This window comes from Neophocaena asiaeorientalis, unplaced genomic scaffold, assembly GCF_003031525.2.
Source record: "Neophocaena asiaeorientalis asiaeorientalis breed wild unplaced genomic scaffold, Neophocaena_asiaeorientalis_V1.1 scaffold99, whole genome shotgun sequence".
Taxonomy (NCBI): domain Eukaryota; kingdom Metazoa; phylum Chordata; class Mammalia; order Artiodactyla; family Phocoenidae; genus Neophocaena; species Neophocaena asiaeorientalis.
Window position 1 is genome coordinate 2,585,147 of NW_020173022.1, and position 27,897 is coordinate 2,613,043.

General features: G+C 42.8%; 1 protein-coding gene across 3 annotated transcripts in view; it reads right to left on the bottom strand.

The window, feature by feature from the left end:
* Positions 1-27,897, bottom strand: part of SELP (selectin P) — a 65,960-nt gene that overhangs the window by 18,053 nt on the left and 20,010 nt on the right. Inside the window, exons 1-7 of one of the 3 annotated variants that reach the window (XM_024742417.1) lie at positions 24,371-24,438; positions 11,752-11,842; positions 9,666-10,052; positions 6,344-6,451; positions 5,687-5,872; positions 4,983-5,168; positions 2,484-2,669 (exon numbers count right to left, since the gene is read on the bottom strand). In XM_024742417.1, the coding sequence (XP_024598185.1) occupies positions 2,484-2,669; positions 4,983-5,168; positions 5,687-5,872; positions 6,344-6,451; positions 9,666-10,052; positions 11,752-11,842; positions 24,371-24,373 (1,147 nt within the window). In that variant the 5' untranslated portion in view covers positions 24,374-24,438. Of the gene's footprint in view, positions 1-2,483; positions 2,670-4,982; positions 5,169-5,686; positions 5,873-6,343; positions 6,452-9,665; positions 10,053-11,751; positions 11,843-24,370; positions 24,439-27,897 lie in introns of those variants that run through there. The other 2 variants (XM_024742415.1, XM_024742416.1) reach the window with 2 other exon arrangements.

Below are 27,897 nucleotides of genomic sequence, written 5' to 3' on the forward strand. Positions count from 1 at the left end.
GGAGGACGAGAAAAGTGTCATATAATCCCAATGCCGCATGAAGGACTTTAGGAGGAAATGTTGAGCCATCGTTAAGCATTTGGCAATATGTATTCATAGTTTTAAAAATATCGTACTTTTGGACCCAAGAATCTATGCTAAGTATGTAACAAGATGCATATCAAAAATCAGTTCAGAGAATTTTTATCATGATATTATTTGTGAGAGCAAAATATCAAAAATAAACATAAATGCCACTAATTAGAGGGCAAAAATTAACTATCGTGGATCCATGAAAGGAATATGATATATTTCACCTTGGAAAGATATGGGAGGTGTCTCAATGCACAATGTCAAGTGAAAAAGCAGGATAAAAATTATATACACGCCATGATCTCAATCATATAATGCAGATGGCCATAAATGGAGAAAACACATGTATTCTATATATATTAAGTCTTTTCTCATTTTTAAAAGGGGAGCAATAGTTTTAACTACCTCATGGAGTTCGACTAAAATGCTCAATAAATATTATCTATTCTTATTATTACTAATGGTAGTAGTAGCAGCAGCAGTAATAGTCTTTAAATCATTATAGCTATGCATCAGATGCAGACCTTGAATGTCAGAGTGGAAAACGCTAGGAAGGCCTACCAGGGGAGTTATCGAAACCACATATCTAGATGCTTAAGAGAACAGTCAATTCTCTCTTTTGGGTGATTAGACATTTACCTGACTGGAGACAAGAATGTCTCCAGTGACCCCTAAAGACCCTCTCCTTTTAAGCCTGTCAAAGGGCTCTCTGTGTCTTTGTCTCTCAGACAATACCTTCCCAGTACATCCCATTCCCCTCGCTAAGTGTCACCATCACGTTGTATGATGATCTATTCCTCTACTGCCGCACTTTTTCTTCAATTTTTTAACTGTAGTAAAATACACATAGCACGAAACTTATCTTTTACCACTTCACCATTTCTAAGTGTACATTCCAGTGGGATTAAGTACATTCATATTTTCGTGCAACTATCACCACCATCCGTCTTCAGAACATTTAACGGCAGCTACCTATTCCTCCTCTAGGCCCCAGCAACAACCATTCCACTTTCTGTCTCAGTGATTCTGACTACTCTAAGTACCTCCTATATGTGGAATCATTCAGTACTTGTCGTTTTGTGATTGGCTTACTACACTCAGCATAATGTCCTTGAGATTCATCCATGTTGTAGCATATGTCAGAATTTCCTTCCTTTTTAAGGTTGAATAATATTCCATTGTATGTATGTATATACCACGTTTTTCTTATCCATTCATCTATGATGGACACTTGGGTTGCTTCCACATTTTAACTGTTATGAATAATGCTGCTATGAACATGGGTGTATACATCTCTCTTCAAGACACTACTTTCAAACCACTGCCTCATTTTAAAATCAGGTATACTTAGACCCAGGGTTCACATAAATTGCTTGGGATCTCACATGAAATGCCAATATTTTCATTCCTGGGACATAAATTCTGTGTGGGGTACCTCTTGTAAAAAAAAAAAAAAATCTTCGTGATTTCCCTATATCTCAGTTCTTCAAGAGCAAAATATTGAGAACATGAACTATTTAAAGGAGATCACTTTGTAAAATCAGATCAGAGACATATGATTTACAAGGTAATGTTATGATCATTATTTTACCTACATTTGTAAAGCTCATAGCAGTTTTTTAAATAAATTTATTATTTTATTTTTTTTTATTTTTGGCTGCGTTGGGTCTTCGTTGCTGTGCGCAGGCTTTCTTTAGTTGCAACGAGCGGGGGCTACTCTTCGTTGTGGAGCATGGGCTCTAGGCGCCCAGGCTTCAGTAGTTGTGGTGTGAGGGCTCAGTAGTTGTGGCTTGTGGGCTCTAGAGCGCAGGCTCAGTAGTTGTGGCTCACAGATTTAGTTACTCTGTGGCCTGTGGGATCTTCCCGGACCAAAAATAGAACCTGTGTCCCCTGCATTGGCAGATGGACTCTTAACCACTGTGCCACAAGGGAAGTCCCTCGTAGCATTTTTAAGCTTGCATTTACACACACTAATCCACAACCACTAGTGAGGCGGGTAAGGGAGATAATAGTACTCTTATTTTGCAGGTGACACTGAGCTTTAGAGAGACCAAAAGCTTGTTGCCAGGAAATGACAGAACTGGACTAAATGTCTTGTCATTACCCTTCCACTGTTCCATGCTGTTCCTCATGCATAATTCTTTCCTCCCAGCGCCCCCTCCTTCATGCCACCTCACGACATCCACGTCAGTCCATGCAGCCCTCGCCTTGCGTTTCAGGATACTGTAATGAACACATGCCTAGGACTGCCCTCACTCACCACTTCATCCCGAGGGGCCACACAAAGGGCCTGGCACATAATAGAGTCTTAGTGAATGTTAGAATAATAAATGAATGACAGAACTAAATGCACATGCTGATGCCTTTAATAAGCTGAGAGGCAGGGAAGCAACGTTATGCTATCACAGTACCTTGACAGACTGGGGCTGGCGCTGTCCACTGTCCCAAATCAGCACATCGAACTGTGTCAGCTCCTCTCAGTGTGAAACCCTTAGCACAATGAAAGCTACAGTTGCTGTTGTACTGAAATGCTGTTGAAGACAGGGAGCAATCCATGCTTCCGTGGACAGGACTCTCCAGAGGCTCACAGGCAATGGCTAAACGGGAAAAGTGATTGTCTGATACTGGGCAGTAGAAGGGCTCAATTCTTTCTCAGAAGAGCCCCTTGAGAGATGCTCCATCTTTTCGACCCACACTGTCAGTACATGCAGAACCCTAAATCCTCCTTTTTCAAAAAGAGGTATCTGCCGGGAACACCTTGCCATGCCTCTGTTTACCTGGATCACTCACCTGCCCTTCAAGTCTCAGTTTAGACCTCACTTTCCTTAAGAAGCCTTCCCTGGCCACCCCAGCTCGGGCTAGAAGCTCTTCCAGTGTGCTCCCACAGCCCCCGTTCTTGAGCTGTTCATGCATTATTGTAATTCTGCCCCTCCCCTTAGACGGCAATCTCCTTGAGGCTGGTGTCATTCATCCAGAGTTGTATTCCCAGAGCCTGGAAGTGTTTCGGACATTGAAGGTGCTCTTTAGATATTTATTGGCAATATTTGTGAAATTGGATCTGGAAGGAGGAGATATAGAACAGACTGGACTTTTAAGGAAAAAGCTGGAACAACCTACCTTATTATTGGCACTCCAATACTGAGCCCTATAAAATGATCCTGAAAGAGCCTTGTCTCTTGAACACAGGATGTCATCCTAAACAGACTTCAATTGCCAAGTGAGTGCAGCCCAAGGTCAGTTCCTGAGCACAATTAAGCCCCGAGTGACCTCAGTTCTGATAAAGACTGGCTTCCTCCTGCTTTTCCTTGACAAAGCCTGTCATCTCCAGGATACTTCTGGAGTTTATCAGAGTATAAAGATTACCTGTACACTGTGACCTTAGACCTCTGTTTTTTACAGAATCGGGGCATTTAAGAACAAAAGACCCTCTAGTGTTTCTCTCTTACTTGGCAGATGAGAAAAGTGAGGTTCAGAAATTTTAAATGATATCCCTAAGGTCTTATATGTAGACAGTAGTAGAGCTGGGTTTATAATCCAGGTCTCCCGGAAATTCCCTAATCCAACATTTAATTTCCCCCATATCCTAGTCCCCATTTTTGCTTTATAAGATGAAGGTGTGAGGCAATTACACAGAATTCAGTTTTGTGGTATTAGCTAACTGCCTAGAATTGTGTCACAACCTCTTTTTCAATGCAGTGGTTCCTTTGATCCTTTGTCAAAGGCTACCACTGAGGGCTATGATGAGCAATCTCTCCCTGTGTCCTAACAGCCACTCTTCTGACTCCATCTGAAGTATAGGAAGGACACTGACCCACAGCTTCTATACACCAATGAGGCAGGGAGGGAAAAAAGAGGCAGAAACAAAGGCTCTCTGCGAGGTACATTATACAAGCTATTTAATTGTATACTTTTTTATATACTTCATCCTCATTGAAGCTCCTTGCAATCCGTAGCTCATTTCGTGGAGGAGAAAACCATGCCTCCCGGACGCTGAACAACCTGTTTCAGTGCCAGAGCCTGGAGGAGGTCATCCTGATGTTAAGAGCCCTTGATCTTTCCACTGTGCTGTGACTCCTTCCTGGTGCACTGGGGGCTGCTAATGAAAAATCCTACCCTCGAAGGTTGGCAAGGGTGCAGTCCCCCAGCCAGGGCCAGTGCAACAGAGTGTGTCCCAGCCCCTCACGCGATGGTCAGGTTCACATTCAAATTTGTAGCTGGAGCCATTGCAAAGGCAGTGAGGGGATGGACACAGTCCAGGGTTCCTTTGCTAGGGGCTTCCGGGAGCTGACACTGCGTAGCTGGAGAGAACAACCAAGGACAGAGAGAAAGGTACTAAGGAAGGAGAAAAACCATGCCCACAGCTAGAGAGCAATGGTGAATCCACCTCTGGAAATCCAGGTGGCGTTGGGAATCTGTAAGGTTCAGGAGACCCTAGTGATGTTTGTCTAGACTTGTATGTAGTACCAGCCTTCAGGGGGGCCTAAATCTCTTTAAAATAAAAGACTCCTTCAAGCTTTTTCTAATGTCCTTTATTCCCTTTACTGCTATAAACCTGTCCTGGTATTTCTTCTAGTGTCTACTTACAGATGTAGATGCTATCCTTTCCCTCTTATGTGAAATTTATGAATGAGGTCGTTCTGAAGTTGCTTGAGGGCAGTGAGTTTTGGGGAAAGGAGGACTTTTAAATTTTGTTTAAAATAAGTAGTAAAATCAGCCTCTTTTTTTTTTTCTAGAGCCTGACACTCTTTTCCTATCCCAGATGAACACAGTCTAGCTGAGTGGTAGGTCAAAGGAGAGTCAAGTTGTGGTGATTCAGGCCAGTTTCTCCATAAGCTAGCCAGTTTCATCTGTGCTCCCATCAAGAACCAGGTGCAGTGGACATTATACATCCCCAACTGCCTGAAACTCACCTTGACACACTGGAGCTGGGGCTGTCCACACCCCCGAGGCTGTGCACTGCACCACCTTTGGTCCAACTAATGCAAATCCCTCTTCGCAACTGAAGCTGCAGCTGGACTGGTGCTGGAATGCTTTTGCAGAGTGGAGACAGGTCATGCTTCCTTGCTCAGGAGACTTCAGGGGTGGGCACTGGACAGCTAAAAACAACCACAGAATAATGGCATGAGACCTTAGATTATGCCTAGCACCTTGGAAGCTTTGAGATGCTGCAACAGCTGTCCGCATCTTCCCAAAGTGTCAGGCAGGTGATGAACTTTGGTGGTTAAATGGTACTTTCAATAGCTGTTTGGAAAGATCCAAGCATCCTTTTGTTGTTTACTTTTTAAAGAAGCAAGGTAAAATGATCAAATTAACAATACCCAACCCCTAACTCATTACTGTACTCTGTTCACTTTGCAATTAACAAAGGGAGAAGGACCCTTTTGTATTGCTTTTGCCTGAGAATCAAGAGCTAAACTGACTACCTCACTCCACAGATACAAAATCATGAAAATTAAAATTAGTGTTACTCTGGTTGACGGGTAATAGTCATCAGCAGAATTTCCCATCTAACGTAGATCCCCATCCTTTCCCTTGTCTTTTAAATGGGGGAAGCTTGTTCTCCCCTCTGAAATTCTAGTTGTGAGTGAAGATGGAAAGAACCGGGTGTACATACCTACACACTGTGGAGGCGTATTCGTCCAGATTCCAGAAGCCAAACATTCCAGCTCGCTGGGTCCATTCAGCGTGTACCCTTCAGTGCAGTGGAAGCTGCAGTGTGTGTTGAAAGGGAAGTTTCCCAGAGGGTGACTGCAGTTCATGAGCATGTGTTGAGGGAGGTCAAATTCGCTACACTCTGTGACTGTGGGGACGAGATATTGATTTCTTTCTTTGCGGGTGGAAAGACAATGTCAGGTTTGCTAAAAGCTGAGCTGTTTGTATAACCCACCTAAACCCATCTCCCTGGACTTCTAACCCAACCCGTTCATCTTTAGCTTTGTATTGGTTGCATCTTGGGAAATAATCATTCTTTCACTGGTTTTTATTCCCAACAAGCAAAATTAGCCTGAAAGAGTTCTCTTTGTTTTACTGCCTTTTCATTTCCCTTTTACCTTTTGAGATCTGGGGAGGAAATGCTCTCTCTAAGAATAAAGTGTTTTAACACAGAGTGTGTGTCTCTGACAACTTGAGTGAGGCAGACTGACAGATGGTAGAGAGAGGCCCTAGGACTAGCCTTTACTCACTGGAGCAACTCCAACATGATTTTCTCCCTGGCATCGCCTCTAGCACAAGACCAAGGACCACAATACTACCAACAAAATAGTGGCCTCACCATATTCACATTCTGGTCCATAGAATCCAGGGTAACAGGAGCAGGTGTAGTTTCCGATGGTCTCAATGCACTCTCCTTGCTTGCTGCAGGACATATCCTGGCAGGAGGCTGTGTGGATACAGAAGGGTCAGAATCATGGGCATTCCCAGGAGGTGTGAAGAAAAGCTGGACTCTTATTCCGAGTCACAGACTTGGTCCCACTTGGGTAAGCTTGATCTAGCCAGACAACAGAAAAACCACAGCATCCCCTGGAGAGCCAGCTTGTTCCCTGGGAAGGACACTGTCGGAGCCTGCTGGAGCATTCCCTGGCTTCTATTTGAGGCCGCATTTCGTGTTGCCTGAAGAGGGGTTGCCATGTGCGGACACAGAGGGACAAATAGAGCCACCAATACATGTGTAGACAGTGAAACTCCTCTGTGTGGTACAAAATAGTTGTGGCTTTTAACTAAGAGCATTCATAGAGTTGTATTATTATGGAAACTCCTATGACAGATATCACAGGGGTGGCAGGGGTCATGCATACGTAGTCAGAATCCACGCTCCACTCCCTATTATGTGGCATCAGGCAAGTTACTTCTTTGAGCCCAACCTGCCCACTGTTAGGGCCAAAGCTCTTCCATCTTTGGTCTAAGTCTATGCCCGACACCACGTGGCGGAGGAGCAGAGGACCTGAATGAGATGTTTAAGACCTACTCATGGTCAAGGACAAATGACCTTATGGGGAGCTGTGTCACAAGTCTAAATACGCCAGATTTAGATGGTACAGAGATGACTGACCTGCCAGGCCCTCCTCACTAAGTCTATGCCACTTGGGTGACAGCACAGAGAAGGGGCAGAGTTTCTTTCCTGTAAGAGACTTGTTGAGGGTGTATGCACTATGCCCTTGGTGGTAGATTAGTATTAGAATTGATACCATGAAAGCACTGAGAGTGTTTTCATTGATGAGGTCATAGCTGGGAGCAAGGTCTGTGGCTGGACTCTTTTCTAGTGGTGTTTCCTAAGCCCAGCCGACCATTGGTCTACATTGGGGTCTATCACAAGAGGAAATCCATATGTCACATAGCAGGTTGTGCTATTTGGTCTCTATATTCCCTCTTAACCCTGAGATGCTGTAGCTCTGTAAGCCATGCAGTGTCCTACAGCAGGAAGTTCCGATGGCAGCCAGTGAGTTTGGTTAAGCTGCACTGAACCACTGGGAAGGGTTCCCGGTAAAGAGAAGATGCAGGAAGCAACAGGAGTTCCTAAATAGAAGTTCGGTCCATGTCTTCCACCCTATTCACCTTGACCCACCAGTGCCTTACAGTAATACCTGCCTGCCCTATGCTCTCAGAGCATAAAAGTTTTGTTCTAACTGTAGCTTCCTCAGGGTCTCAGAACTCTAAGAATGGCAAAACAGCCAATGTTCTGCATTCTATTCCATTTCAGGGTTTCCAGGCAGGTTAATAACTTATCTATTTCTTGGATCTCCAGGAAAGAACATAATGGTGATTCAATGAATCAATCTTTTTTTTGTTTTCCTTGACACCTTGTTCTGAGATCTAAGAAATCCTGACATTAGGGAAGTATTCCAGCTTGTTTTTTTTGTTGCAGTGTAGTGTACCTATCTATTTCTCATCTATCTCCCACAGAGGACTGATGGTTCCCTACATTCTTTACATCTTGGATAGCAAAATGGCAATCAATGCCTAGAGTATTGGAGTGGAGGTGGAAGCCAACTGCGTTCGGGTGAAATTGTACCAATTAGTGATGCCTGCCATTGTTGCAGGCTAGAGGAGTGGCCTTGTTCATTATCATTCATGCCAGTAATTTGCAATCTCGTTTCTTCCTTGCAAGCTTTATTGAGGAAGACTGTCTTGCAGAAATGGAGGCTGAAGTTTGAGTGGGGAGGGGAAGCAGTGGCATATTGGAACATCTCGTGGCAGCCAAGATAATCTGATCAGGACAGTTGTAGGGAGGCATAGCCCAGGAAGGGTAGGGAGCTGACTGAGAGAGCAGTAGGATGAGCTAACACTTTCGTGATGTCCATCCTGGCCTATAAAGGACAGGTCATTATTTTATTTATTAAATATAATAATAAGTTATTTGTAAAACGAGATCTGACTACGTGACAATGCGTGTATGGATATGCTTCCCCTCAGCTAGGAGGCTGTATGAGGAGAGGGAGAAAGTACAGGGAATACTCTATACTCTGTATTCTGTCCCATTATGGTTGAGGGCTTCTGAGGGGAGGTGTTTATAATCTAACAAATTTAGAACATATATAGCAGAGTGTGGCATCTGTAGGATGATTTATTGAAGAAGAAGCTTCAGAGTATTCAGGACTCTCTTGCCCAGGGCAGTCCATCCTCTCCCTAGCTACAGTGTTTGTATGCTACCCGGGGCAAGGTGGGCTCCTCTGGATGGGAAACCACATCGGAAAGATGGAATCAGTTCTGGCACGAGGCACACAACCACAGGACGACCAAGCTTTCACGCAGGTCTGCTTACTCTGGAATCTGGAGAGTGGAGAATTAAATATACGCACAGGATCTCACCTTCAGTTACCTCTTCCCTTTCCTCGCCCCTCATCCCCTACCAAAGTCCAATGGACCTGGAGATATGTTGCTGTTGAAGGGAATCTGTAAAGCACTGTCATCCTTGGTCATGTTCTCAGATTGCCTCCTGAGAATGTTGAGCAAGGAGTGTGGTTGCATATGTGGCTAAAAATACTGCCTGTGGCGTAAACATGAGTTTGAAACTGGCTCCATCATCAAGGAACTTAGAATCTTGGGTAGGTTCTTGAATAGCTCTGAGCCTTTCCCTCATCAGCAAAATGAGGGCAGTAGAAGGAGCTGATTGATGAGGTTCTCATGAGGACTAAATGCAACTAATACTAAATAGACGAATGACACATGAACTAATAGAAATGCCTGGAACATACTGGTGTTCGATAGGTATTAGTTACAACTGTATCTCCTAGAGGCAAGGCCAAGTTCCCTCTCAGCTTACACAGTCTCTTATGCTAGGGCACAGTGGTACAAAAAAGCTCTGGACGTAAATTTTAGGAGACAAATCTCCTGAGCATCTATTTTATCAATTATAAATTAGAAGGGTGGACCAGATGATATTAACATTTCCTTCTGGCTTCAAAAGGCCAGTTTTCTCTAATCCTGAACTTATATTCTTCAAGGTGCTCAATAATGCTGCTTGATTGACAGTTTACTCTTTGTTTTCATGTCCCTGACTTTGAGACTCAATGTTATTGACTCAGGGGCTATGTTAACGAACCAGGGAAGGCATTTTTTTTATAAACAGTCGGATTTCAGAGCAGAGAAGGCCCTACCTGTATAGCACAGTGCCCGCTTTTTTTTCCCACAGGGCTCATCATTCCACTTGCCGGGGGCTGACACACTCTTGATGTAGATCTCCACGCAGTCCTGGTTGTTCTTCTTGTTGTTGGGCTCGTTGTCAGCCCAGTTCTCAGCCTCCTCAGTGAGAGTCTTTTTGGTTCCCACCCAGGTCCATTGATTGTTGATCTTTCGGATCCCAATCCAGTAGTAAGAACTGTAGTAAGGTATGGCCTCATTGAGGTAAGCAATCTCATTTTTATTCTGGATAGCTACTAAATCCGTGTAGTACTTCTGGCAGAACACCCGGGAATAATTCCATGAATATGATTTGTTGCTGTAATGATAGGTCCACGCTGCCGCTTCTTTCTGGTTAATTAGCTCTAAGCAAAGGAAAGTGTGGGTCAGGTTAGCACCCCTGATGAGAAGGAGATTGTGAGCATAAGTACACTTCTGTGTAGTCAGATGAGTTTGACTAGAAGACAAATACCAAAACCATGACCGTTTTATGTCTCATCTAGTTGTTTTAAGGAAAAAGAGTGGTTTCCATCTTTTACTTGAAAGTATACATGAAGTCAGAATAAGAAAATGTCCTCTTCTGAGGATCCTTGGTATTCAAGAGCTGGAACCATAGGATACCAGAGTTGGAAGGGACCGTAGAGGTCATCTAATCTTCTCCTTTTATGAGTGGAGGAGACATTGAATAATGTGCCCAAGCCCAGAGTAAATGACATGTAAAATGTCTCAATGGCTGCCTCATATCTCCAGGTGCTACCTCTTCACGGGGAAAGTAAGATGCTTTATGATGTGGCACCTACCTGCTGGTCCAGCCTCATCACCCACCGTATTTACTTTTTTAGCAAAACGTTAAGTCCCACTTCCATGCCTTTGCATGTGCTCTTGCTGCTTTTCTGGCTGCCCTGCCCGCTGAGGCGTGGTAACCTTCCTCCCCTACTTTCCTGACTTCTCCAGGTGGGCTTGGTATTCAGCTCCCACCGCGACCTTCTCTGTCTCCACCTCCCCTACTGCCAGGTAGTGCAGCATCTGTCTATATGACGTGGGTCGCATGTGCTAGATTTTGAATCCTGATGGTGGTCTCTTTTTACCCCTGGATTCTTAACACCAAGCACAGAGCCTGGCACTTAACAGGCATTCGCTCCATACTTGTTGGGTGAAACACAACAGGTTTGTGGCAGAGGCTCATTGTACCTCCCGGTTTGCAATCTTACACTTCATCCCACTGCTCTGGGCTGTTTCCCTTCGATAAATTGCTCTACTTCCTCCATCTCTGCTTACTCACTTGTTGAAACAGGGCTTAAAACAGGCCTTTTAAAGGGATGTTTGTGAACTCAAATGAAAGAAAGAATGTGCCCCTTAAAGGTATAAAGGGTATTATGATGCGAGGTATTGTTATCCTAGCCGGTGGGAGCTCACCCCAGCCAGAAGAGGCCAGTTCCCATGTGAAGAGGTATACAATGTCAGCAATCAAACCTGGAAATGGCTCTATTTCCTGTTTATAAAGTCTTATTCCTATTCAACCTTCCCTGCTGCCCACAAGAGGGTCGTTTCCATTTGTCCCTCCCTCACAGGCACCTCTGTGGCATTTTTTTTGCCTGAAGGCTTTATTCTGATGTCACCAGGGCTGCATATTGGCTTGCATGGCCTCTAGGCAGTTTTGCCTTTGGAGTTCCCTTCCTCGATAATAAAATATTAAAAACTGTATTTTCTAACTGCATTGGTATAAAGATGAACATATTAGTATTACACACTAAAACATTTTGGGGGGTCCTAGAAGGAAATGATTTTTAAAGAAATTAAAGCATTTTTACGGGTCCCTAAAAGTAACGTGGGCCTGTGTCTATTGAGTCTAATGGATAAGTCGGCCCTGGGTATATATGTGTACGGTCTTCCTGAAGCCTTTTCTACCAATAGGATGGTGTCGGGTGCACTTTTCCTCCAGAAATCTGGTCTTGAACTGTTTTCTAATGCCTCATAACAACCGGCTACCATCCTTAACTTCTCCCATTTGGAGAAGTCACCCCAATCACTGAGGGCCAGGTGAAGGGTTAGCATAAACTTTACCAGAGATGAGGGCACTGAAGCAAAAGAGTTGGGTGGTTCTGAAGACCACTCTCTGAAATCTCCAGTTCCAGATGGCTTTTAGGCAGCTGGCCTGCAATAAGAAAAGAAAACTTCCTTTTAGTATCCATGTGCAATCACTGTGGCCAAACAATTCTAGTTAATAATCATGGTATTGAGTTACAATCCTGCCTGTTTCCATTAGGAGGTGGCTCAAGCCTTCTGCTCCCTTTTTATTTCTCAGTGCTCTGCTTGAGTCCTACCCCAGTTGGACACTGCACCAAGGCTCAGGACAAAATTCATTTCTTCATTCATTCAACAAATATTTATTGAGTGACTACTTTGTGCCACTAGTATTTGCTTTTCTGACATATTTTGTAATATTTATGTAAATAAACACTGTCATTATTATTATGCAATAATCCCCCTTTAAGAACTGGTATGCCATACCCAAGAGTACTAAGAAGTCACACAGAAACTCCATGATCCATACAGTTGTCTGACCTATACTTTGATGCACAGAGCATCAACTAATTGTGCTGTGCTATGTCGTCTATCCTGCATTATTGACCTATGTTTTCTTTTCTTGCTTTATCATTTCAGCATATATCTATAATATTATCCAATGCTTAATGTATACATGTATATATACATACATATTTAATTTTTATTAATATATGAATAATAAACTTATTTCCCTTGGATCTATAGCAAGTATGATTTCTCATGAGCTCCCTTCTGTTGGGATTTCATCAAATCTAGTAACATTTTTAAAGCGTTTTTAGACAAATAAGTTCTGTAAATGTTCATCCAACACCCTCATGTTACACGTGAAAATACTGAAGGTTGAAGAGTCTAAAGTAACATTCAAAAGGACAGAAGCAGAGCCTGACTTTGAAACAAGAGCCTTTTCCACTTTACTTTCTTACTTTTGTAAACCTCCAGGCTCTCAAATCCATGCTGCGTTGTTGTCGATGATAGAATATGTGACATGACCAAGCCTAGCTGCCGCATCTGTACTCATCCAGAGCTACCCCAATATAACCACCAACATAGAAATTGTGCGTTTGCTTTGCAGCTGAAGCTTTATTGCTCTTCCAGCCAGACTGCTACCCCAAACCCTTCCCATGTAGAAATTCTCAGTTGCCACAGCTGGGCTCTGGAGATGGACGATGTAGGCTGTACGGGGAGGGTGGGTGGTGCACAGTGCATACACACTGTTGACTACAGCCAGACCAGACAGTGAGGTGGGTACCACACAGATCAGTGCAAGTCTCCCAGACAGCGGGGTTATCTTTGTATAAGAAGCCTGGCACTTTTCCATCTAGGAGTTTCTGAATATTGGCTTTAATAAGCAGGCACATTTTGTGTTCTTATGAACTAGGACACCGATCAACTGGCCTCTGCAGGACCTATTATCAAACACTGGGAGTATCATAATGTTATGATTTATGGTGCTGTTTATTTGCACAGGAAGCATGGTAATAATCCCTTAGCGGAAACTTAATCCCATGGAATTCTCTGTGGATTGTATTATATCACCAGCTATTATTAGTACCATATTCCTATTCAGTACCCAAAGAGTACCATGCCAGGTTCTGTAGCAGAAATCTTTAAACCAGAATGAGCCTGGCTTCCCAAGAGGTACACAGACAAGGAAGATTTAAGTAAATCTGTGTTCAGATTCTCAACTCCAACATGTGCACTTTTCTAAAACCAATCTGACTACAAATGTGTCCTTCTCCCATTTTGTAAAAGAAATCGTACCTTTTATAACTTGACTCTTGTTTATCATTAGGCCTTGCCTCTGTACGTAAAAAATCAGTGGGTGTGCCAAACAGAGACCATCCAAAATATTGGTTTAGATCTTGACAACTTGAATGCTTCAAATGATAGTGTAACAAATCTGTTTCAAGTCCAGGGGTTTCCATTTCTCTCCTTGCATCAGCTTTGATGAAGACCCACTTAGATTGTCAGATGCTAGACCATTGACTACATGTTGATAATACATCACTATGTAATTTGGGACATGAAACTTGGAAGGAATTCAAAGAATTGAGAGACATTGCTATAATAAGCTTCCATTTCCATTTACTTAGTCATATGAATAAAAGTCCTTAATGCTTAAAAATCCTCAAAAAACGAAATTTAGGAATAGAATTGATGCTGAACTTGTTTGATTGTATCAATAAATAATATTCATACAAGGTTACATGAATAGGGAAAAAGCCCCTCTTCTCATGTAGAGATGCATCTTCAACGGCATTTTAAATAGGGAAGTTTAAATTACTCATCAAAATTTGTAGTATGTTTATGCTATTTTACTTAAGTGTATACTAAAAGTAATTGTCATGGTAACTCAGTCAAAAAGGTGAAAAACTTAGCAGGGATTTATGGTTTCAGAAAATTGCATCTTTTACATTTCAACTTAATTATGTTTTTATTTGTGTAAAGAAGTATGATATAGTGATCAATAAAATACTTTAACCTTAAAATGAATTAAATTCTGTAGAGGAAGTGAAATAGAAATAGGCATTAAAGAAGAGAAAATGAATAATATAAAATTCCCTATTATTAGAAACTAGTTTATGTTTTTTTAAGTGATAAGTGTTGTCAGATCACTATGTTTTTTTAATGTGATAAGTGTTGTCAGATCACTATGGTATTTTATTCCATTGGACAAATTCTAGGAAATGATGTTATATTTATTTACTGTAAAAGGCCAATCTTTATAATGTACTGGAAATTCCATCTTTTATTTAAAAACTTATGATGAAAAATTTTAGCTCTCCACTTAGAAAGGTTCAAGAGGTTATTTAGTTTTTCAGGATTTTTTTGGAGGTACAGAAGCAAAACTATTGCTGGTGAAGAGCACAGCAGTGTAGCCTAATGAAGAGGACCTCAATATTTGCCTTTGAAACTCTACTGCGTTTCTTCTCGGGTAGATTGGAGGAGGATCGCAGTGTTTTTAATCTAGTGGTGCTCTTCCTGTGCCCTTAGAACGTGGTTTTCTTCCTGTAGAGAGTATTTCTAGGGGTTTCTCTGGCTTTGGGACCAGCTCAAGGAAGTGTGTTGGGACAGTGACCAGGTGAGGCTCCTATTTCCCTACCTCCATTCCCAACTCCTCCCACTATCCCAACAGAGCTGTTTTATGTTTTAACTTGTTTGTTTAAACTTTTCAGTATGGTTTGGTTTAAACAAAATAGAGAGAGAGAGTGCTAGTTTTGAACATTTTAAGGTTTTAGAGGACTGATAAGTGCTTCTGATCAAGAAACAATATCTAAGAAAGGAAAATGCAAGTCATTGTGTGTCCCCGACTTTAATCTGACCATACTTTTCTGTTTTTAAAAATCAAATACCAAGAATCACCTCTCATAGAATGTTTGAGAGCTGTAGGAAACCGTAAAGATTACTCCAAATCAATTAGGCATTTCTCCAGCATTCTTCAGCAGGTCTTTTGGACCATGGATGCTCAAGATGGGACCACCATCACTGCCTATCACTGAGACTCAGCGAATTTAGATGATTTGCCGAAGCTTCCGCACTGGAATGTATGTTGGGTTAAGACAGTGATTCTTATTTTCGCAGAACTCGTGTACTCCTTTGAAAGTCTGATAAAAGCCATAGTCAGGATTCTTTTTTAAAAAAATTGCAGGCTTGGGCTTCCCTGGTGATGCAGTGGTTGAGAGTCCGCCTGCCGATGCAGGGGACACAAGTTCGTGCCCCGGTCTGGGAAGATCCCACATGCCACGGAGCGGCTGGGCCCGTGAGCCATGGCCGCTGAGCCTGCATGTCCGGAGCCTGTGCTCCGCGACGGGAGAGGCCACGGCAGTGAGAGGCCCGCATACCACAAAAAAAAAAAAAAAAAATTTTAGGCTTGCCACTTTTTAGACAATTTCAGAAGGTTCATGGACCCCAAGTTCAAATCTCTGTGTTAACTGTAAGGCAGCACCTTGACTCATTGGCAACGGACAAGGGTTTTGTGTGTGGGTGTGGAGGACGAATGATGCTTAAAAATCTTCATTCGAGTAATAATTTCCCTCTGAAACTTCCTTGGGGTGGGTAAGCCTTCTCACATCTGCCCCTGCTCTCAGTGTCATCTTTAGGACAGGGGTCTACATTGGTGAAGAGTTAAGGACTCTGTCCTGGTGTTTGTTACTAAACAAGTTAAGTGTTGAAACACCAGGAAATGCCTCTCTAGAGGAGCAGCCGTGTGCTCTGCTAATTTTTACTTTAATGTTCTTTGGCAACCTGCTTCAAACTGGAAGTCACTGGGAAGGAGTCTGAGATGGGGTTATTAGAATAACATCCTGTGCTTGTGTAAACCTTCATGAAGGCTGCTTTGCACCGTGGTAATCTTTAATTTTACTTTTCAAATAACTAAAAGTGATTGCAGGGTGAAGAGAGAGGCAGAGACAAAGTAGAAGGAGCCAGAAGTGTTTTTCCCTCGACCTTTGCATAGAAAGAGGTAGTAAATGCCAGTAGGAATCCCATGGCTGCCAGCATTCTGGGTGGCTTATAAAGTAGGCAGGAATTGTACCATAGAAAGGCGATGGGAGGGCGGAGTCAACATGGCATACTATGAGGATGTGGAATTCGCATCTCTGCACAACTAGGGCACCTACCAGGCACCGGTGGGGGACCACGGATACATAAGGGGACGGGAGGAACCCCCAGCAACCGGGTAGGACATGGTGCATTGGGGGGAGTGTGGGGGAGGAGTGGAGGCGGGACAGGACTGGTGCCCCTGCGGGGCGGCTAGGGGAGGGGAAGGGATCCCACACCCGAAGGGGGAAATTGGGGGACCATTGGGAGGGCAGAGGATCAAAAGGGAGCATGGCCAGTTTTCCCCTGCCCACTTGGGCCCCCGGGAGCCTGTTGAGATCCCAGGCCTGATCCTCTGCCCACCTAGGCCCCCTCCAGCCACGCGGGTCCTGAGGGAGTGGGAGGGAGGGAAGGGGGAGCAAAAGTAAAGGCCAGACCTCCGGGACCCGGACCCCTGAGGGGTGGCTGGGGGAGGGGAGGAGTTCCTACACCCAGCGGGACCCACCCACGGTTAGGGGTCCAGCGGGATGGGGGAGACCCTGGGAGGGGGACGGTGGTGGAGGGGGGCAGAGGGACAGAAGGGAAAGCAGCCAGAGCTTTCCCTGTCCACACAGGCACCGGGGAGCCTGTTGGGCTCTCAAACCTAATCCTCTGCCCTCGGAGCCTCCCGCAGAGGCTCCCGCAGAGCCCAAGACCCGCCCCTACACCCCCACCCAGGGCCCTACCTCCAATGTGCTGGGCCTAAACCCCACCCACACACCCTCACCCAGGACCTTGCCTCCAAACTGGGCAACTCCACACTCCAGTGCTCCACACTCCCCTTCCGCACAGGTCCTAAGCAGAGGCCCCGCCCCATGCTTGAACTCGCCCTGCTTAGGCCCTGCCCCCAAGGCCTTTTCTGGCTGCATGGGTCCTGAGCCTAGGCCCCGCCCACCCCTAAGGGGTGCTACTGGCACAAAAACAGAAATATAGATCAATGGAACAAGATAGAAAGCCCAGGGATAAACCCACGCACATTTGGTCACCTTATCTTTGACAAAGGAGACAAGAATAAACAGTAGAGAAAAGACAGCCTCTTCAATAAGTGGTGCTGGGAAAAACGGACAGCTACATGTAAAAGAATGAAATTAGAACACTCCCTAACACATACACACAAATAAACTCAAAATGGATTAAAGACCTAAATGTAAGGCCAGACACTATAAAACTCTTTGAGGAAAACATAGGCATAACACTCTATGACATAAATCACAGCAAGATCCTTTTTGACCCACCTCCTATAGAAATGGAAATAAAAACAAAAATCAACAAATGGGACCTGACGAAGCTTAAAAGCTTTTGCACAGCAAAGGAAACCATAAACAAGATGAAAAGACAACCCACAGAATGGGAGAAAATATTTGCAAATGAAGCAACTGATAAAGGATTAATCTCCAAAATTTACAAGCAGCTCATGCAGCAAATTTACAAGCAGCTCATGCAGCTCAATATCATAAAAACAAACAACCCAATTCAAAAATGGACAGAAGAACTAAATAGACATTTCTCCAAAGAAGATATACAGGTAGCCAACAAACACATGAAAGAATGCTCAACATCACTAATCATTAGAGAAATACAAATCAAAACTACAATGAGGTATCACCTCACACCAGTCAGAATGGCCATCATCAAAAAATCTACAATCAATAAATTCTGGAGAGGGTGTGGAGAAAAGGGAACCCTCTTGCACTGCTGCTGGGAATGTAAATTGATACAGCCAGTATGGAGAACAGTATGGAGGTTCCTTAAAAAACTAAAAATAGAACTACCATATAACCCAGCAATCCCACTACTGGGCATATACCTTGAGAAAACCATAATTCAAAAAGGGTTATGTACCACAATGTTCATTACAGCACTATTTTCAACAGCCAGGACATGGAACCAACCTACATATCCATCAACAGATGAATGGATAAAGAAGATGTGGCACATATATACAATGGAATATTACTTCAGCCAGAAAAAGGAACGAAATTAAGTTATTTGTAGTGAGGTGGATGGACCTAGAGACTGTCATACAGAGTGAAATAAGTCAGTCAAAGAGAAAAACAAATACTGTATGCTAACACATATATATGGAATTTTAAAAAGCGGTACTGATGAACCTAGTGGCAGGGCAGGAATAAAGACGCAGATGTAGAGAACAGACTTGAGGGAACGGGCAAGGGGGACGGGGAAGCTGGGATGAAGTGAGAGAGTAACGTTGACATATATGCACTACCAAATGTGAAATAGATAGCTAGTGGGAAGCAGCCACATAGCACAGGGAGATCAGCTTGGTGCTTTGTGTCCACCTAGAGGGGTGAGATAGGGAGGGTGGGAGGGAGGGGAGGCTCAAGAGGGAGAGGATATGGGGATATGTGTATACATATAGCTGATTCACTTTGTTGTACAGCAGAAACTGGGAGGGGAGGCTCAAGAGGGAGGAGATATGGGGATATATGTATACATATAGCTGATTCACTTTGTTGTACAACAGAAACTAACACAACATTGTAAAGCATTTGTACTCCAATAAAGACGTGAAAAAAATTTTTTAAAGAAAGGTGATTCTGTTCTCCTGTCTATGTTGTAGACCACAGCCTTGCACTTTTAGAGGCACAACCTACGGTGTCCCTCCCTAGACCCTCTGTCCTCTGCCTAGGCCCTGTCTGATTTCTCTCCTTCCTTTACAGCTCAGTTTCTTAATTTCCTTGCCTCCCCTTTCCTCTCCAGGCCCCAGTCCCACCAGACTACACAACCGCTCCTGCTGACTTTACCCCTGACTCCTAATTACCAAACCCGATGAAATCTTTCCATCATTATCTCCCTTGACCTTTCTGCAGCAATAAATATTACTATTTCCTTTTGCTTAAAATGCTTCCCTTGGTTCTTCTCTCGATTCTTTTCTGACATCTTGAGCAACTGTTCCGAGTCTTCTCTTGAATCCACATCAGCCGTCTTGCAGAGGTAGAGATAGAGATTCCCCTGGGTTCCTACTTCCCTGGCCCTATTCTCTTATCACTCTTCTGCTTTCCTAGGGCCTCCTTATGGTCGTCTGTTTGCCAGTGGCTCTCCATCAGCATCTCCATCCCTGACTTTCCTCCTGAGCATGAAGTCTGCAATCCAAATGCAAAACAAACATAGGAGCACACGCAGCTGGAGGCAGCTGCTGGCAGAGGCTTCTCAGGGCAAGGGATATGACTTACTCATGTCTGAATCCTAGCCATAATAGAGAGCAGATGCTTAATCCTTAATAAATATGTTATAGATGAATGAATGAATAAGTGAAAAATGGCAAGGGAATGACTGAAAGTAAGACAGGCGTGCTGAATGGGAAAATGTTGAAGAAATATGTGTTAATTAGAACTAAGTACAGTATGGGTACAGCAGTGATCGTATCAAAGGTAAAAGTATATTATGATTAGGTAGAAGAGTATAATATGGCTGTGCAAAAAAAAAATGTTCTCGGCACTTGGTCTCATTCTCTTTGAGTATGAGAGAAACAAGGGACATGATGGCTCACATCCCATGTGAGAGAACAAAGGAGAAGGACTCACTTAAACTCCATGCGGGTGGCAGATGGGGAGAAGTGGAGGAGAAGTGGGGGAATCAGGACCTATCATAGCTGGTGTGTCTCAGGAAAGCCTGGAGAAGCATCAAATAGTGGCAGCTCTTAGAAGAGGGAGAGGTGAAGGCAAATTCCATGTAACTCTCTGGAGTGGGTGTGTCCCTTTGAAAGGCTCCAGCACCGAAGAAGGCTCATGTAAGGGATACATGTTCTTATGAACAGACAGTATCACTGGCCCTGAGCCCCATAAGCTACCTGCCCACAGAGACCTTGAAGTCCTCCATCAGGTGGGACCAGGGAGGGAAGACCAAGGATCCCTTCACGTCAATCTGCCATCAAATCCTATTGACTTTACCTTCTGATGAGATACCTGGCCATTCTGCAGATTTCCACTTTATTGCTGCAGCATTAATTCAGACATTATCATTTCCTTCCTGGACCAGAGAAATCATCTTGTCACTGGTCTCTTCTCCTCAAGATTACCCATCTCCAGTTCTTTATCTCTAATGCTGTCTGAATGATATTCCTAACACAAAATCTGATCATATTGCTTCACTACTTAAAATCCATCAGCTGTTCCTACTCCCTGAGCAGTACATACCAGCTCCTTAAGATGACGCTGTGAGGCTCTTCAAGGTGAGACTTCTTCCTACTTGTCTAGTCCCATCTCCTGCCGTTACTCCTCAATTACACCCTGCCCCCACCACAATTCTACGGTGCGTTTATAACACGACATCTTGTACTTTCCAGAATGCACAGCATGTTCCCCATGTTCTCTTTATGCCCAGGGCACCCTCTCCTTCTGTGGATGCCTAGCTCTAAAAGTCCAAGAGTCTCCTCCTCAAAGGAGCCTTCCCTATTACCAATCCCTTCCTCCCCACTCCAAGATAGGCACGCCCTTGTTATTGCCTGTGTTCTTTCCCATTATTTATTTCAATAACTATCGATTTATTAAGTGCCTACAGTGTGTCAGGCACTGTTATAGGCACTGGCAATTAAAATGATAAAAGAAGACACGATTCCTTTCCTCATGAAATGTACATTCTGTGGAAGACAGACAATGAAACAAACACCAATATATACACAACAGTACTGAACGAGTAAACATAAAAAAATAGAAGACAGTGATAAGTGCTAGGTAGAGAATTAAAGCCAGGTTATGTGATAGAGGGACGGGCTGCTTATATTAGACAGGGAGGGAGGTCAGGGAAGACCTCTCTACAAAGGTGGCATTTAAGCTGAGAGCAGAATGACCAGAAGAAACCAGTGAGAAGCAGGAGGAAAAGCATTAAAGACAGAAGGAAATGTTAATGTGAAGGCTTTAAGGTGGAAGGAAAATGTGGAGTGTTCAAAGAACATGAAAACATCAGTGTCGCTGGAATGGAATGAGCAAGGGTAGAAGAGTGTGAGATGAAGCTGGGGACAGATCACTCTGGGCTTTAGGAACTAAAACAAGGGGGTGAGGTTTTTGTTCTAAGTGCAAGACAAATGGGGCAGCAAGTAGATTTCAGGAGAGGTAGTGATGTGGTCTGATTGCTGCTGAAAATTGGGAAGTCCTAGAGGTTAGTTGAAAAGAAGTTGTTCTGGAGTCAGATCTTGTGAGTTGGAAATGACAGTTCCAGAAGGGATCCAATTGCCAGGGTTTTGAACAGAGAAGCGTCCTGAATAGATGCATCTAATGATGGTGTTTCTTTTTTGTAATTTGAGGTAATATTATAATCTGTAGTCTTTCAAATTAAAAAGCAAGTCTACAGGTGGTTTTAAACAGATGATTTCTTTTCAACATTTATTTACATATACTTCTAGCACACTGCTAGGTGCGTGGTGGGGCACCGAATAAATATTTGCAAACATTGGATATCATAATATCTACAAAATCAGTTTGTTTTATCTTAGAAATTTCTTATGGGAAAGAAAGGAAATTAAAGGGGGTCGGTGAGAATACAAAGAGGGAAGGCAGATATGAGAGTCATTGAAGAGACAGAACTATACAACTTGTCGGTGGCAGAGTCTAGATTTTCAAGCAGTACAACTGATATCATATTATTTCCCTTAAGTTTATGGGTGATGGTGGTAATATAGCACAGATATTAGTGGCCTCAGCCTAAAGGCAGAAAATGAAGCAGTGAAACAAAGAGGTCTATAAGCCAAATAGCAAATAGAAATAAAGACAGGAAGAGGAGCCCAGGACAACATGAATACTAAGAATCAAAGCATATATATATATATATATATATATATATATATATATATATATACACACACACACATATATATACACATATATATGTATTTAGATTCCTGATCACTGTTATTTAGGATGAAATATTGGCATTAAATATAAAGTAGCATACTTAAAAGATTTTTTAAGCCATTTGGACCATGGCTGAGCTATATCTCTACAAATATAAAGGATTCATTTTGTCTATTTGACTTTATAAAATTTCTGTTTTGCTTTTCAAACAGAGAAATGAGTCACTTAGAAGACAATGTAATAATAAATTCCACTTATGAAACATCATGTTCCTACCCTCTAAGGTCAGGTCCAGAGTCTTTCCCCAGTACCGCCTGTTAAGTAGTAAGTCACTGTGATGTTTGAGGGTTTGATTAATAAGCTTCCACTTACAAAATTCTGAAACTTCACTTTCTAAGAGCTAGCAGCCAGCCCAGGAGAGTGTAAACAATTTAACTACATTTTGAAAAATAGGTAATGGAAGGAAGAGTAAGAACTAGAATCAACAGACCTAAGATGGTTAAAAGGTATAAATGGAAATGAATCCAGACCTGCTTCTTAGTCCACTCACACCCTGACTAACATTGGCATAATTTAACTGTAAGTTCCCCGTCTAGCGCTCCCCCACTCTGAGATCCATCTGATTGAAAACACCCCACCAGAGAAACCTTAACATCTTTCCTCAGGTCCTAGGGTTAATTGAAGCCACTCTGAACTTGAAGTTGAATTTTCACACAGAGTTCTAGGTTCCGGAATCCCAAGAGACAAATGTACTCAAGGGCAAAGGAAAAGGTCTTGTCATTGAAATATTCAAAACAATTCCAGGGCTGGAGTTCTTAGCACTTCACTGCAGAGTTCCAGCCTAGTTTCAGGATGCCAGTGGAGGAACTTCTGAGCTTAAAGCATAGGAGGCGAAAGGGTGGGGTTCCATAAAGCTCAGTGTTTATGTGGATGTCTGCATTTTCATCTACGAAAAGGACTTGTACCTTTCGTCAGAATCTCAAAGAACTCCATGATTCAATCTGTTAACATTCCTCTAAAATAGAGGAGGATCCCAAAGAGAATAGGCAGAAGAAAGAAAGAACTGTTCATTCATTTAAGTTGACCAATACAGGAAAATTATGCAAGAGATAAGAAAAGTAAAACACATTCTTACATCATTGGAGTTCAAACTCAGGACAGACTCAAGCTCCTTCCTCTTCTTTTCATCGTCCTTTTATCCCTATTCTCCCCAACCTGGAAAATCCTCATTACAAGTATTTGAAAATGGTACTATAATAAAGCAAAGAGATGGAGTGAATTGGGTATAAGTGCTCCTTTCTTCTGGTATCCCCCCATAGAAAGGGGCTCAAAAACAGGGACAGTCTGGCTCCTCTCTAGCCACAGACTGTATGAGATATGCCTCGTAAGTCGAGGGTAAAACTCTGTGTGTGTCTTATCTAGGATAATGTTAATGAGTTCAAGAAAGCCTTTTTCCTTGGATCTTCCCTGGATCCCAAATCCCACTAAACCCCAAGAATTTTCTCTTTCTCGTAACAATAACAGCTAACATTTACTAATCCACAATTATGTGCCAGGCTCAGACCTAAATGCTTTTCAGTGTAAACTTATTTAATTCTCACAATGATGCTACAAAGTAGAGTACTATTATTCTGTCCATTTTATAGAAGAGGAAACTGAGTCACTAACAGGACTGAGAGCTGAGGCAGAAATGGGAACTGTGTGAATATTCCACATTAGTCCCAGCAGACTCTTAGGGCTCAGAGAAAGAAATAGGCGAGCTGGGGATGAGAAAACATTTAACTGTAGTTTTGTCCCAGGACACTTGCTCAGCCTTGCATTCAACCCAGACAGAAGAGCAATCCTGGAGAAGGGGGTTGAGGGTTAACCAAGGTTTGCTCCAAGAGAGTCCCTGTAAGCCCTGCTAGGAAAAACAGCAGCTGTAGATTCAGAGGACGGAAGTTCAGATCCAGACAACATCAAGCCTAACAGTGTACCTTAGGTAAAACACCTAGCCTCTCTGTAAGACACAGCAGCTTCATTTGTAACATGGACATAGCAACTCACAAAGATGTGGGGAGGGTCAGAGTGGACAGCAGGTTTTGAAATGCTTACAAACTCTGGAAGGCTACTCAACACAAAGCTCCATGATTACTGCCCTTCCTCATTTTCGGAAGCTTTACCTGCCTGACTCAGCTCCAAACCACTTCAACTCAACCACTTCCCATAGTAAAGAGAAATGAACTTACCATCTCCTCTGTGACACAGCCAGCTTACTGCTGTCTGTGCAGCCCAGACTTCTTATAGTCTTGCTGCCTCCCCTCAGCTGTCAGGCTGTTTAGAAAAGCAACTTCCTATTCACTTTCCTGAAAGTCACCACAGCCCTTCCCATGAAGTTAGAATGTAGATAATACAGGAGCAGTGTTGGCAGCTTAGAAATAACAGTCACCGAGGAGACGGGCAGGGGGGTTTTGCCGACTTCCATGGGAGGTGGTCCACAGACAGGGGTGAGTGTGAATCACTCCTGGACATTCCAGGCTGAGTAGTATAGGAATTGTACCCACACCCGCACTGGTCAGGTTTCTTTTGACGATGATATGAGCTCCAATTTAAGGTCATATATTGGAAAACTCACTTTGTCTTAATCATAATGTCTTAGTGTAAGTTTTCCAGTTACTGTGAAGTCTCAGTGAATGTTTTCTATTCCAGCAGGCTTCTGACGGATAAGGGACAAATATAGTAACAAAAAATAATTAGGTGGGAAAGGGAAAGCCACTGAGGGTTTTCTGGCAACTGGAGGGGTTGTTGGAAGGACTTTGAGAGTGAAAATATAAAACAGACATGGGTCATTATCAGAAAGGGACTTCTGCTTCTTAAATCAGAAAAAAGATGTAAAAATGGTTAGTGTGGGGAAGTAAAAGGCTGTGTGGTACAGTGGTTAAGAGACCCCACTTGGTTCCACGTGTGGCTCTCCTTTAGCCAAACTACTTAAACTCTCTACACCTTTTTTTTTTTTTTTTTAAACTGTGAAATAGAATGATTATAGCAGAACTTCTCTTACAGGGCTGTATGTGATTAAATGAATTGATATGTGGAGAGTGCTTGAAACAATATCTGGTCCACAGTTAGCGCTCAACAAATGTAGGCATTATTATCACTTTTCAGATTTGCCATCAGACAGCAACATCAAGTATCAAGCATTTAGTGTCAAGTCAGAAAACCGTAACTCCAGTTTATCCCCTTGGAATTCTAGTTGTGCAGTAGTGGGTGTTATTCTTCATTCACTCCATGGTTATCATAGCTTGTAAATGGATCGATTAAAACTGGGATAAAATGGAAAAATCTGGAAGCCCAAAGATAAAGATGACTTAAAGAGATTGGGCCTGCATTTGCACTTGGGAATTTGGGATAAAGAGGAAAGGATTAATACGTGGTAGAAATAGAAAGCCTGGTGAAGGAGGCGGTGATAGAGGAATGGTAGCAGGAGAACAAGGGATGTTGGGAGAGAGGAAAGCACGAGGGACTTTGGGCAGTATGATGCAGAGGTTTAGAGCCAGACTGCCTGCCTCCACCGCCTACAAGCTGTGTGACCTTGCAAGTTACTGTCCTCCTGTGACTCAGTTCCCTCAGCTATGCTAACACATAAGGATAATAGTCATCAGTTATTGCCACACGGAGATGTTTGGACAGTTACATGGATATACGTGTGAAGTGCTCAGAACAATCCCTGGCACACTGCAAGTGCCGTGGATGTGCTAGCTATTATTTTTCTAAGACTTGCCTCCACTCCCTCCTGTTCTTATTCTCACTCTCCAGATCCTCTTCTTGGCATTGCCTTATTCAAAAAAAAAAATCTCTCAGATGGATATGAGGGAAGGTGCTATTGTAGACTCTAGGTTCTACCAACAATGTGTTTTAAGTGGGATAATGTTAAAGTTTAGGGAGTGTGAGGGGAGTAGGAAAGGATTCCAAGGAATAGGAATGGAAGGAAAATACCATTGACTTTGTTTAAAAGCTGTTCAGGCTGAATACCATTTGCTTGCATGGATTTAGTCTATGTAGAAAATCTATATTGTTTCTAATTTCGTGGCCACTAAAAACACGATGATTCTAGTATAATTTAATTAGTAGTGTTACTTCTCTGTTTCATATCATGTTTTCTCACCTCTTCATATTGTACTAGAAATTCCCAAAGGGCAGGGCCCCTTTTTATATTAGTCTTGCTTTTCCTGTAGTATCTAGCAGAGGGCAAATAGACACCCAACAAATACTTGTTGACTCATTTATTAGGTGGGTGGCTCTGGGTAGACACAATAAAAGTGTCCCCTCCCATCTTCCTCTCTGAATTCTATTTATATTATTTCAGTGGTGCATTCATATACACAGGAAATATTTAAGCGCCTTCAAGGCTTCAGGCATTGTGCTAACACTAGGGATTCAATAATGAGCAACACCTTCGTGGAGCTCAGAGTTGTTTTATTTAGAGGTGGGGCATTGGATGCTAGATTAAAATCACACAGTTAAAATGCAGGAAGAAAAAAAATGATGTGGGGAAACTTTCTAGGCCAGTTGAGGCTTGGAGTAGCCCAGGAGCTACCAGATAGCCACAGTGGCTGGAGGGTTGGGAAGGAAGCTGTGTTAGGGAGCACCCAGACCATGTCGGGTCCCACAGGCCATGTTAAGGTTGTATCTTCACGTGTAGCATCTGTCATCTAGTCAAATAGAAGGCAGTTAATTCTAAGGGAAGTTCCACCTGCACAGCTGGTCCTCTACTCATAGAAGACTAGGGAACTTTCTACAGAATAGTCCGTAGGATGACAAGTTAGAACTTCAAAAGAAGAACATATAGCTTTCCCCCCTCATTGTTAATGTAATATATGTTTGTTGTAAAGAAAAGAAAAACATAAAGTAAGGAAAAAATTATCCAAAGTACTGTCACCAATGGAATTGGAATCACATTGTATATTCAGCACAATGCTTTTGTCATTTGATAATATATCATAAACCTTTCTGATACAATATTTCTGCTCTAGTTACAACTAAAAAAAAAAAAAAAACCCTAAGTGTCTGTCACTCCCCTGATGGCTGACATAGTCATGGACAAAGCTGACCCTTACACAAATTTCATGAACTGCTAACTCTTCCCACTGAAATTCTATTTAAATTGGTCTGTGGTATTATGCTCAAGCATTTTGTTTCTCTATCTTTGCTCTGCAGTTTTTGAAAGGGAAGGAAAGGCAAGGGAATCAGTCACTGGCCATGGTCTCAAACAGTAAACATGAACCTTCACAAAACTATCTACACACATAACCGTAAATAGAAATTCGATTCTCAGGACACACTCCATATTACCCCATTTATGCCCACTTAGCCCCATCCAGAGTTTCATTTATTTGTCCTACACATTTTTGTTACGGCCCATTCTGCGCTATCTTCTAAGCTACTCTCTGAAGACACGCAGATGAATAGGACGCAGTCCCGGTGCTGACGGAACTCAAAGACCAGTGAAGAGATGGGTAGAGAAACACAATTAACAATATGGAGGACACGGTGTATACACACACGTTCTTGTGCGAGCTCCACGAAAAGATATCTGACTCAGTCTGATGACAGCAGTGGAGAGGTGGTTGGAAAGGATGCTTAGAGCAGCATCTACTCACTGAGCTGAGTAGAATAAGTCAGATTCTTTTGTGCAAGCTCAGTGGTTGGACATGCACATACAGAAAATGCTCTAAACTCAGCAGATGAATTAGGAAGTGGTTTTTGTATTAAAAGT